Source organism: Monodon monoceros, unplaced genomic scaffold (genome assembly GCF_005190385.1).
Source record: "Monodon monoceros isolate NGI ecotype Baffin Bay Population unplaced genomic scaffold, NGI_Narwhal_1 Super_Scaffold_16, whole genome shotgun sequence".
NCBI classification, from domain to species: Eukaryota; Metazoa; Chordata; class Mammalia; order Artiodactyla; family Monodontidae; genus Monodon; species Monodon monoceros.
The window spans coordinates 70,144,833-70,158,061 of record NW_021703772.1 but is presented as its reverse complement, the minus strand read 5'-3'; the positions used below and the strand labels follow the sequence as shown (position 1 = coordinate 70,158,061).

The window sequence follows — 13,229 nt, the reverse complement described above, 5'->3', positions numbered from 1 at the left end:
TGGGCCCTTGGCAGTGACGGCACACGGGGTCCTAACCACTGGACTGCCAGGGAATTCCCTAATCCATTTACATTTAATGTAATTACTGATAAGGTAGTATTTAAACTTGCCATTTTGCTATTTGCTTTCTAAATGTCATATGTTTTTCTGTTCTTCTATTTCTCTATTACTGCTGCCTTTTGTGTTAAATATCTATTACATTTTCTAGTGTACCATTTTAATTACCTTGTTATTTCTTTTATTATATATTTTTTGATTACTTTCTTAGTGGTTGCTCTGGGGATTACAATTACCAATGTAGAACAACATAGCTTGGATTAATACTAATTTAATTTCAATAGTATACAAAACTTTGCTACTATATAGCTTCATTCCCTCCCCCACCTTTGTGCTACAGTTGTGATACAAATTAGATCTGTATACATAATATGTCTAGCAACACAGACTTATAATTATTGCTTTATACAGCTGTATTTTAAGTCAAATAGGAGAAAAAAGGATTATGAACAAAAAATATATTTATACTGTCTTTTATAATTACTTATATAGTTACCTTTACAAGTTTCCTTTATTCCTTCATGTGGATTTGAGTTATTGTCTAGTTTCTTTTCGTTTCAGCCTGAAGGACTCCCTTTAGAATTTCTTGTATGGCAAGTTTCCCAGTGACAAATTCTCTTTATTTTTGTTTATGCATATATTTTGGAATGTACTAATTTCTCCTTCATTTTTGAAGGACAGCTTTCCTAGGTATAGAATTCTTGGTTGACAGTGTTTTTCTTTCAGCATTTTGCCTATGTCATCTTACTGCTTTCTGCTTCCATAGCTTTGGTTGTGAATCTTATTTAGGATTATGTGATGAGTAGCTTCTCTCTTGACACTTTTTTTTTTTTTTTTTTTTGCGGTATGTGAGCCTCTCACTGTTGTGGCCTCTCCCGTTGCGGAGCACAGGCTCCGGATGCGCAGGCTCAACGGCCATGGCTCACGGGCCCAGCCGCTCCACGGCATGTGGGATCTTCCCGGACCGGGACACGAACCCGCGTCCCCTGCATCGGCAGGCGGACTCTCAACCACTGCGGCACCAGGGAAGCCCTCTTGACACTTTTAAGATTCTCTTCTTGACTTTGGCTTTCAACAGGTTAATTATAATGTGTCCAGGTGTGTATTTCTTTGAGTTTTTCCCACTTGGAATTTATTAAGCTTCTTAGATGTGTGGATTAATGTTTTTCATCAAATTTGGGAAGTTTTTGACCATTATTCCTTCAAATGTTATTCCTTTCCTTTTATATTTCTCCTCTCTAGAACTCCAGTTATACATGGTATGCTTGATTGTGTGTGACAGCCCTCTGGGGCTCTGTTCATGCATATTTATTCTTTTTCTTTTTTTCTGGTACCCAGACTGGATAATCTCAAGTGACATATATTCAAATTTGCTGGTTCTTTCTTCTGTTAGCTCAAGTCTGCTGTTGAGCCCTTTTTTTTTTTTTTTTTTTTGAGAGTTATGTTTTATTTGGCAGGAATTTTTAAGCCTTCAAGCCCAGGAGGTAGCATCTCAAGTACCCCTGAGAGAACTGCTCTGAGGGGGCGAGGAGGGAGCTAGGATATATAGGAGTTAGGAGCTAGGATATATAGGAGCTAGGATATATAGGAACAAAGGGCAGGTAGTTCGAACATCAAAAGATTACTGTTAATTAAATAAAACCAGGTATCCCAAGTTAAGGAATTTAGCACTTTTCTATGTATGGGAAGATGCAGGAGTCTAGGTTCACTGAAATCATTCCTTTGATATGTACCTCAGTTATCTGGGGTCAGTATCCTGTGTTTTCATATCCTCAGTTTCCTCAAGGTGTTGAGCCCTTCTTATTTTTCACTTCAGTTATTATACTTTTCAACTCCAGAATTTTTGTTTCTTTTTTTTTCAAAACAATTTCGTTATTAATGTTACTTATTTGGTGAAACATTCTCATCATACTTTCCTTTAGTTCTTTAGACATGGTTTCCTTTAGCTTTGTGAACATATTTAAAATATCTTAAAGTCTTTATGTAATATGTGCTTCCTCAGAAATATTTTCTATTGATTGCTTTTTCTCCTGTGTACAGGCCATACATTCTTATTTCTTTGCATGTATCATCCTTTTAAACTTTTGTATTTTGAGAACTGGACATTTTGAATAATACAGTGTGGCCACTCTGGAAATCATATTCTACCCTCTCCCCAGGGTTTTTGCTGTTTTTGTTTGTTGTAGTTATTGTTGATTTAGTGAATTTTCTGAATTCATTCCTTAAAGTCTGTATTCCTTGTTGTGCATAACCACTGATGTCTTTGCTCAGTTAGCTTAGTGGTCATCTGATGACTGGACAGGGATTTCCTTAAATGTCTTCAACCAATATGTTTCCTAGTCTTTGTGGAGGGGCTTAGTATGTGTGTTGGGGCGTGACTTCAACAATCAGCCAGGGAGTATACAACTCTATTTTTGTATTCATTTCTTGCTTGTGTAGAGCCTCAAGGTTAGCCAGAGGTGAGAGCTTAGAGCCTTCTCAGGTCTTTCCTGAGCATTTACACAGCCCTAGGCATTCACACAATCCTAAGCATGCATATTACTTAGATTCCCTGAAATATGTCAGAGTTTTTCAAAGTCCTTATGGACATCACATTCGTGCTTCAAACAAAGATGAGAGGTTTTTTTTTTTTTTTTGGTATGCGAGCCGCTCACTGTTGTGGCCTCTCCGGTTGCGGAGCACAGGCTCCGGACGCGCAGGCTCAGCGGCCATGGCTCACGGGCCCAGCCGCTCCGCGGCATGTGGGATCTTCCCGGACCGGGGCACGAACCCGTGTCCCCTGCATCAGCAGGCGGACTCTCAACCACTGCGCCACCAGGGAAGCCCAAAGATGAGAGATTTTTGACCTCTGTATTGGATGAGGAGCCACTGGTGAAATTTTAAGCAAAGAAGGAGCACGACTGTATTTGTATAGCAGAAAGAACCTTTGCCAATGAAGCGGAGAATGCATTATGGGCAGACAGACTGGAGGCAGAGAGATCAAGGAGATTAATGCAGTATTTTAGGAAAAGAGTAATGAAGGCTTGAGTTAAGGTTGGAAAAAGAGAAAGGAGAAAGAGGAGTGGTGGATTGGAAAAGCTATTTACAGATTAGACCCTTCGTGATTTCCAGGGTGTTTCATTGGGAGGCCAGTGCGAACAGGTAAATCAGAGGTAAGGTCTGTCTATTCTCAGATCTGATTAGGGAAACTAAATGGAGGATGGGGTCATCTACCAAAAAAAAAAAAAAAAAAAAGGGAGGAGGCACAGGTTTGAGGGAAAACATAAAGACAGGGATCCAAATATAATTAACATTACCTGTGATTGAAATAATTTATGTATTTTTTAGATAAAGATCTTTGAGTGGGAAATTCTGTGTAATTGTGCCACTCAAACAGTTTTGGATTCAGATGCCACAATCCTTCCTTTCCCTCCATCCAGTAGATTCATCACCATTCTTGATTTAGGAATGCTTTAAAGATGCTAGTCATTTGGAACATATCTGACAAAGTGAGAGGGACTTGGTAAACGTGCTGCCCTAAACAGAAATGTGATATAAACTTGTCAATAGTTATTTCTTGGGCGGTTTTGCTCTCTGAAAACCTAGCAGAGCAGATAATGGGTGAAACGTTATTGGTGATGATAATTACCTGGAGAAACGTGAGTATATGATTTCTTAAACCTTGTAAATTAAATTGGGCTTAAAATAGATGGTTTTACCACTAGGCAAATGTTTGTTTTCCTTGAAATTCAACCTTTGCAAATTGGTAAAGACAAGAAGGTGGGTAGACTGCACTATGGAAAAGAACATCCGACCGATTTCCACTCTTTTCACACCTCTCCCTTTTTTTATTTTGCTTCTCAGATGACCAAGTTAATCTTAGTCCAAGTGAACCTTTTAGTTTTGAAGTAGGGCCGCGGTGAACACCAAAACGAAGAAAGGGGTTCCGGTCTTCGCATTCCTGCAGTTTCATCTCGGCGCCAGCCGGGCGCGCAGAACTGGGGAGGGAGAGGTGCGGGCAGAGAAGGGAGGATGTCGGAGAGGCGGGAGCGGCCCTAGCGCTAACTTCCGCCCCACCCTCCAAGCCGGGACGCCTGAAGCAGGCGGCCCGCGTTGTCTGTCCCGGGCGCTCCTCCTGGGACGCCCGCTCGACTCCCGAGTCGTCTTCAATTGGCCGTCGGGGAAACGGAAGCCGAAGCGGCGCAGTGAACCCGGAAGTGCTTCGCGGCGGAGGCCTGGGCGACTCTTTTGAATGGAATCGGGCTGATTCATCGCAGGTTCGCGGAGCCAGAGCTCGGCCGAGTCGGAGCTTGCTGGTGTCGCTGTCGCTCTCGCCGCCGCCGCTGCGTCACCGCTGCTGGAAGACAAGGGTCCAGACCGCGGCCTCCTGCTCCGCCCGCCTTCAGGTAAGACGGAGAACGCAGGCCCCAGAGGTCCGCGGAGGCAGCCGCGGTAGGCCGCTGCCAGCGCCTTGCTTTCCTGAGTCACGTTGCTCAGCCTAGTTTCCACTGGGGTCCCGGGCGGTGAGGGTGGAGTCCAGGTCTATTCGTCCTACACGCTGTCTCTCCGGGTCTCTGACTAAGTTAGGTCTGGATGTGGTCTCCTTCCTCCAAGCGTTTCTGCTCCGCTGAATTCACCACATCTTGGGAGCCTCTCCTCTCTCTTCAGAAGGACCCTTAGTTTTGGCTTCTGTTTGTCTGTGTTCTGTTGAAACTTACCCCTGTGTTGAAAAACTTCCCGCCAGACAGGAAACAAGGGCGAGAGAATAAAATTAACTTTCCCGTTGAATGTATGTTTGCTTTATCACTTGTGTTAACCTTAGGCGTTGACCCCTTTTCTCATAGTGTTAGGTTTTCAACTGCCTTCAAAAACAAACAAAACCCCAGAGGTGCATTGTGTTTTAACCTTGAAACTCTTTAAAACAAAGTATGGTTATTCCTGCTCTGCTTTTTAACTTAACTTTCAGTTCGTCCCACTTGAGTAGTTGTTGATGAATTGATTACATTTCCTGTTTTCAGTAAAGTAGAAATCTGCTACTGTGTGTTACATCTTGGAACTTAATTTTTCTGGGGGCACTACTTTGTGTCAGGCAAAGAAGAAAAATGTAAATTTCTCGAAAGAGTTTGAATATAAACCTAGTGACCTAAGGAAAAATTCTTGAAATTAAAATGGTATCCAAAAGTTGGGAAAGGCAAGGAAGAGGCTTTAAAAATTAGCAAGAAATGTACTTCTAGAGTGAAAATCATTTTTTTCATTGCTCACAAAAGTATTTAGTGCTGCTGACTTAATGTTTGTGAATAAGCAAGATGATAGCCACTGATAATGTTGAAATAAGAAAGAACTGAATACAGTTATAGTGGAGATGATTAATATAATGGTGGCCTTCTAGTCTTGTCCTATAAAGCTGGCAACTGGCTCATTTGAAGTTTAAATTATGTTTCTTTTAAACATATACATTTAAATGGGTTATTGTGCATTGGAAGAGATTAAGATACATGGTGGCTCAGAATTAACTACAAGATGTGTTTAGTGAAGTGGTATTTAGTGAGAAGCCTGAATATTGTCTTGAATTCGTCCCAGGACAGAATTGCATCTGGCCAGCAGAAGTTTTGAAGTCATGATCTTTCAATGAAGCCTCACCTGTTGAGTTTGGGAGATTTTTTTTTTCCCCCAAGGGTCTTGATAAATATTATATTGCTGTTCTAATTGAAAAGCTGGATTTTTAACCTGTTTGACATGGGTTTATTCTATTTTTATACTTGTCTGTAACCCTTGTGTTTAATATCTAATTTCAGAACCCATGTTTGAAAATCAATAACAAGGAGCAATTGTGCTTCTATTTAATTGTTTTAAATTTTATAGCAATGTTTGTTTCATAAGTCATTGTCTACCTGTGAAAGCCTTACCTGAATACTTGTGATTTAGTACTCATGAACTTGTCATATACCCAGTTTGTTGCACTCATTTGACACTCATTCTGTTTTATGATATTTTGGTGTCCCCATCTGTAAAGTGAGAATTGGATGAAATAATCTTTCCAGGCTCTAAGATAAATAACAATAACAACAGTTACTGAGTACCTATGAATGTTTCAGGCACTATATTAGGTGCTTTGCATTTTTTTCTTACAACAGACTTGCAAGGAAGATATTATTCTCATTTTATAGATGAAGTCTAGAGGCTAAGAGAAGGTAACTTGTTCACATCATATAGAGGGTAGGTGATGAAGCCAGGATTCAAATCTAGGTCTGATTGCCTCCAGAGCCTTTCTGGCTCAATACTACTGTTCTTTCACTTTATGTTTTTTCTATGGGATTATATCATGCCTCCCCAGGTAGATTGTAAATTCTTTCAGTGAAAGTCACTAAATTCCTTAGTGGCTCTATTTCCGTATCACCTTATAATCAAGATAGTATTTAATAAATATTTTGCTTCAGTGCTGTAATTAAGAGATAGCACAAGAAGATATTCATGATAATTCCATCCTCACTGTTCTAAACAGGGGGAATCTTACTTTCAAAACCTTATTTGTATAATTAAGTTTAACGTTGACTCTTTCTATTTTTTCCGCTGAAGAAAGCCCTTAAAAAAGTGAGAGAAAGAAGTTCCTAATTACTTTCCACAAATCAGACAGTAGAGGAATTAGAAATACAGTGAGATCACAAATATGGAGTAAAGGATTTAGCATCAATCTGAGAAGTAATAGTATATAACTGCAGCATGGGTTGAGGAGTAAAAAATGAAAAATGAGCTAGGAAACGGTAGAAAAACCTGAACAGATAAGGGCTTCATGATTTTGTTAGCTCAGTTGTGAGATGAAGAAGTGGAAAATCATCAGGCTTTTGAAAGTACTGATACTTATTTTGCCCTTTTTTTTTACCAATTAGGATTCTAAACATTATGTATGACATATTAGGCATAAACACTTTATTCATATTATCTCATAATGTTTTAGTTAATCATATCATGAATAAGCTGTTGAGTCCTCTGCCTTTTGATAGGTGTAAAAACTTGGTTTAGATCCATAGACGTTTTGCGTTGCTTTTATTTCTAAGCACTGGAAGTATTCTTTTATGTTCTAGTGTAACACTTTTAATTTTTATGAACCCCTTTGCGAAGTTCTGCAAAATGCAAGTCCCTCTTCTCCAGTGTGATTCATTTAGTACTGTGAAATATGCCATGTTTTGAAATTCACTAAATGGCAAACTATGGGAAGAAGAACCCATGCTGGATGAACTGTAGCTATGCTCAGGATGGTGGTGCTGATGACAGCAGCTAGCATTCATTGTTTACTTGCTATGTGCCAAGCATTGTGTTAAATGTTGTTTATGTTCATTATCTTATTTAATTATCTAAACACTTCTATGAGGTGGATACTATCATTATCCCTATTTTGCAGATGAGGAAACTGAGCCTGAGAGAGGAAACTGACCCAAGGATACAGAGCTAAAACGTGTTAGAGCCAGTATTTGAATCCTGGCACTTAGATTGCAGATTCATAGCTCTTAACCTCATATAGCAAGAAAAACAGTCATCACCATTTACCATCTGGGTCCAGTAGACCTTTTAAAATTTCTTACACCTTTAACTCATTTGAAGGTGTATGTACCTGAAATGGACAACATTGTTGGAATGTAATTAACTGCTTGTCATCCATCATGCATGAACCTGGAACATACCCATCTTATAAAGATCAGTTCCACATTTTAAATATGTCTCTAATAGGCCCCAGCTTATCTTTTCTTTTGGTTCTACTTGCACTCGCAATACTTTGTATGTGTGTATGTGTGTTAAAATATGCCTATCATAAAATTTACCATTTTTAACCATTTTTAGGCATACAGTTCAGTGGCATTAAGTTCATTCACATTGTTGTGCAATCATCACTACCATCCATCTCCAGACCTTTTTCATCTTCCCTGATGCAGTACTTTTTAAAACAAGCTTATAATTTTGTTGAAGTGGAGATGTCCATCATCTTTGCTTATAAAACATTTTTATTTTTAGATTTATAAACACCAATTAGAGTTAATCCAATGATTTTTTTAAATTTCTACATTCTTTTTACTCACCTTTGTGTACACTTCAGCATTTGTCCACTTATCAACTGTATCAACATCATAAAAGATAACAGAATATGTCATCTCTTTATCAAAACAGGTTCTTGTTGTAAAATAGTGTATAATGAAGTCCTTGTTGAATACTAACTGGATGAGAATGTCATATTTCCTTTCTGGTCTTAGAAATATATTGTTCAACTCATTGATCCTTTAAAAAGTAATTTTTCGAGGTAAAATTCACATAACACAAAATTAACCATTTTAAAGTGAACAGTTCAGTACCATTTAGTACATTCATGTTGTGCAACTACCCCCTCTATGTAGTTCCAAAACATTTTCCATTCTTCTAAAGTAAAATCCCTTACCCATTAAGCAGTTTCTCCATTTTATTCCCTCCCTCAGCCCCTGGCAATCACCAACCTGCATTTTGTCTCTATGGATTTATATATTTTGGATATTTCATGTAAATGGAATCATACACTATGTGACCTTGTGTGTATGGCTTCTTTCACATAGCATAATGTTTTGACGTTCATCCATGTTGTAACAGTTATCAGTATTTCATTCCTTTTTATAGTTGAATAATATTCCATATGTTCCATTGTATGTATATATAGAATTTGTTTATCCTTACCCCCTTTGATGGACATTTGGGCTGTTGTGAATAGTTATGCTATAAATATGCATGTACATGTTCTTGTTTTGAATACCTGTTTCAGTTCTTTTGGCTATATACCTAGGAGTAGAATTTCTGGGTCATGTGGTAATTCTGTGTTGAGCTTTTTGAAGAGCTCTCAAACTGTTTCCAACAGTCATTAATTTTTAAGTTTGAGAAAATTGATATAGGATATTGTCAGTGGTCTGAGATTTTGTTTATATTAGTGGTTCTGAACTGGGATGATTTTGCCCTTCTAGGGGACATTTGGCAATGTCTGGAGACATTTTTTTTAAATTGAAGTATAGTTGATTTACAGTATTCTGTTAGTTTCAGGTATACAGCAAAGTGATTCAGTTATATAAGTATATTTTTTCAGATTATTTTCCATTATAGGTTATTACAAGGTATTGACTATTGTTCTCTGTGTTATACAGCAAATCCGTATTGCTTATCTATTTTATGTATAGTAGTTTATACTGTTAATCCCATACTCCTAATTTATCCCTCCCCCACCCCCTTTCCCTTTTGGTAACCGTGTTTGTTTTCTATGTGAGTCTGTTTCTGTTTTGTACATAGATTTATTTGTATTATTTTTTAGATTCCACATATAAGTGGTATTATATAATTTTTATCTTTCTCTGTCTGACTTACTTCATTTAGTATGATAATCTCTGGGTTCATCTATGTTGCTGCAAATGGCAATGTTTCATTCTTTTTTATAGCTGAGTAATATTCCATTGTGTATATGTACCATATGTTCTTGAACCAGTCGTCTGTTGATGGACACTTGGGTTGCTTCCATGTCTTGGCTATTGTAAATAGTGCTGCTGTGAACATTGTGGTACATGTATCTTTTCTAATTAAGCATTTTCATCTTTTCCGGATATATGCCCAGGAGCGGGATTGCTGGATCATATGGTAGCTTTATTTTTAGTTTTTTAAGAAACCTCGATATTGTTTTCCATAACAGCTGTACCAGTTTACATTCCCACCAACAGGGTAGGAGGGTTCCCTCTTCGGAGACAGTTTTGATTATCACAGCTGGTGGCATCCAGTGCGTAGAGGCCAGGGATGCTGCTAAACATCCTATAATGCCCAAGATAACCCCCTACAATAAGAAATTATTTGGTTCTGAATGTCAGTAGTGCTTATGTCAATTTTGTTATCATTAGAGTGCTATTACTTGTTTCTTTACATTCACCTTGTGATTCTCTAATAATTGTGAAACTTTTTTTCTCTCTCTGTTTTCTCTTTGCCATTATGGGAGGAAAATGAAGAATTCTGAATTCTCAACTGTGTTCAATGAAAGCTAAAAAAAAGACTACAAAGATGATGTCTCCAGTCTTTTACATCTTTTTGAAAGATGAAGCAGTGCTTTGGGCAGCACAATAAAAACTGAAGGATGATGCAATGGCTGTAATGTATTTCACTATTGCATCATTTGGGATGATTGTTACCGTTCTTCCATTTTCTTATTATTCTAGTCTTTTTTGGCATAGTTGGGAATAACTGATTAAGACATGACAAAGTAATTCCTAGGATAATGAAATAACAAACCTTAAAGATATAGGAAAATTAACCACTTAGATTCCATAATATGTTATAGATTTCTAATAATGTACAATGAACCTATATGGTAATTACTCAATAGAATGAATTTTGTTCTATTTAAAAAATGAATAAATCTTCTTTGTTCTTTAAAACACCTTTAGAAAGACTGAAAGTCATGAAATGTCAATCTACATATAATTAGAACAGCTCAAAAAAGAAACTTTAGAAACAAAATTTGGATACGGGGCAATCACTATGCTCTGTAGCTCCCTTGGATGGTATTTCATTCTGTACTCTCAGGAAATGGTAATTAAAAATCAATTTTGATTTCTATTTTGTTTTTAGGAATTTTGCTTCTTTTAAAGCTCTTGGTATATTTCCCTCCTTAGTTCTCAAAATAATTACATCTTATTTTATTTACTTTTTTTTAGGAGAGAAAAAAAATAAAAACTTGGGAAAAACTATACCTGCCAGTATTAGCAAGAGCTTGAGTTAAGAAGAAATTTGTCAAACTCAACAAACTGAAGCTTAACACCACAAGAGTTGTAGTTACTGACCAGGTGAGCATTAAGAATATATTTTACTTTTATCTATCCTTACAGGATATGTCATAAAGATGTTATGAAAATGTATCAGTTTTAGCACACATGAAAAGCCCAGATTGAGGGGCTCATGAAAGTCATTTAGATAACTAGCAGTTTTGTCCTTGTCTGCTTTCTAGAAACTTTTTTTAAAGTAGTATGACTTAGAACATTTATCGATGTATTTCATTCCAGATGTTAGTATTTTTATTAAACCTTATTATCTTAAAATATTTAGTTTGTTAAATTTTTTCCTGTTTGCTGAGACATCTAATTTTGTTAAAAACACAAATTTGACCTGCCAGATTTTCTTTCCCTCTGCTCCTCACATTGCTCATGTATATTCACAGCATCTGGAGTCTGTAAAGTCATCAGAAACAACACAGGGGGAATAGATAAACTGAACACAGCTGGGAATTGACTTTGGCCTGGAATATATAGAATGTCTAAAGTTTTTTTTTTCCCATTTGTTCTTTACGTTTGTAAGCTTGAACTAGGCCAAAATAATTTTTTTGAAGGGGGTAATATATTGTAGAGGAATAAACGTATTTTATATTTTAAAATACACAGGGTTTTGTTTTGTTTTCAGTCTACAGCCTTTAAAAAGTGATATGTATCGAATGCCATATTTGAGTTGAGGAATTTTAATGAGAATTTGATGGAGATTTTATTTGTAAATATTGCTATTAGGAGGGTGAGTTAAGGTTATAAAGTAGAAATTTTGTTTGGACTATCCAGTTTTCTTATATGCCTTTTCATTTTTTAAAATGAGTTTATCTGTTGTCAGTCTCACAAACTTGTGGAGTGAAACAAGCCAGACAACATATATTATTTTGTTTACATAAAATTCAAAAGCAACAGAAGTGATCTGTGCTGTTGGAAGTTGGAATTCTACCTTTGCAGGGTGGTAGAGACTAGGAAGGGGATACGAGAGGTTCTTAGGTGCTGACAGGGTTCTCCTTCTTCATCTTGGTGGTGGTTATGGTGGTGTGTTCACTTTGTACAGGTTCCATGGCTGTATCATTTGTGCACTTTTCTAAATATGGACTTGAATGAAGTTTGCTGTACCAACAGTGTTAAATATTCACAGGATTAAATTGTTTGCAGGATTCAACAAATATAATTAGGCAGTAATGTAATGATCATAAGTACCTTATTGAAAAGTTTGTATATCTGTTCTAACTAGTAAAACAACATGGACAAATGACTAAAGTAATCTGTTAGCATTTAATTTAGAATATAATTTGTGGTAATACTATTTTCTAAAGCATACACATAGGAAGAAGAGGAATTTTAAGGCATAGTAGCAATTTTTAAGTAGAAGAAAATGCTTCATTGTTTAGAGTATTTAGTTATACTAATATTAATTTTTATAATTTGATTATTCCTTTGTGTGTATTTGTGGCCATACTAGTACCCTTGTTGTTTTTTCCTTTGATTTCTTCTGTGAATTTTTCAAGCTTATAAGAATATCTTCTGTAGTTATTCCAGACATAAAAAACAAATCAGATTGATATTTCAAAGTTAATTCTCTTGGTACTGATTAACTCTAAAATTGTAATTGAGAACAGCAGCCAAATTTCCTTAGTGAAAAAGGTGTATATCTTTACAGTATCTGAAATAATGCAAACTATCTGTGGATTCTAGAACACTCTCTTAATGCATTTAATGCAATATTACTTTATATTTCTTTTAGTATAATGAGTTCGTTTTTAAAAAGCTTTTGATGCTAATTCAGAGATCCATAATCTGCTCACAATGTCTTTCACATGTAGTTTTGATGATAACTGACAAGCTGTAAGTTAATTAGCACAGAACTTACTAATGAGGATGTTAAAATTTAATTTAAAAGTGAGGATTTTTATTTGTACACTCTGGACAAATTGAAGGAAATTCAATCATACATATGATAAGCATTTCAGGCACTTTTTCCTCATTCAGGTACTTTATTAGGTAACAATAAGAAAATATAATTAACTTAATGATAGCAAAGTTTTGAAAGTATGCTAAGATTGCTTGTCTTTAAAACTGGGGATAACCCAAAACCAAAGCAGTAAAATAAGGTCTGTTAATTAGCATGGAAGACAGCTTCTTGAATTAATATGTGGTGTTAATTAACAGGAAGTCTGATGTTGTGTTGTAATTACCACCAATATTTTTGACATACTGAGCGACTGAAGGTGAATTATGTAGATAGCAATTGAGTAAACACTTTTGTGCTTAGGAACGTTTTTCTTTGTTTCTGTTTTCTAGAAATATGGACAGACTGCTTAGACTTGGAGGAGGTATGCCTGGACTGGGCCAGGTTAGTATATAGACTCTACATGTTTCTTTGTGTGTAAA

At 36.5% G+C, this 13,229-nt stretch overlaps 1 protein-coding gene across 3 annotated transcripts in view; it reads left to right on the top strand.

Moving 5' to 3' along the window:
• The first annotated feature begins 4,099 nt into the window (after nt 1-4,099).
• Nucleotides 4,100-13,229, top strand: part of PSMD14 (proteasome 26S subunit, non-ATPase 14) — a 93,761-nt gene continuing 84,631 nt past the window's right edge. For 2 of the 3 annotated variants that reach the window (XM_029225629.1, XM_029225630.1), the window contains exons 1-3: nt 4,219-4,442; nt 10,737-10,865; nt 13,140-13,191. Coding sequence is in view for 1 of the 3 variants with exons in the window: in XM_029225628.1 (XP_029081461.1) it covers nt 13,144-13,191 (48 nt within the window). In the remaining 2 variants the exon portion in view is untranslated. Of the gene's footprint in view, nt 4,443-10,736; nt 10,866-13,139; nt 13,192-13,229 lie in introns of all 3 variants that reach the window. The other variant, XM_029225628.1, reaches the window with a different exon arrangement.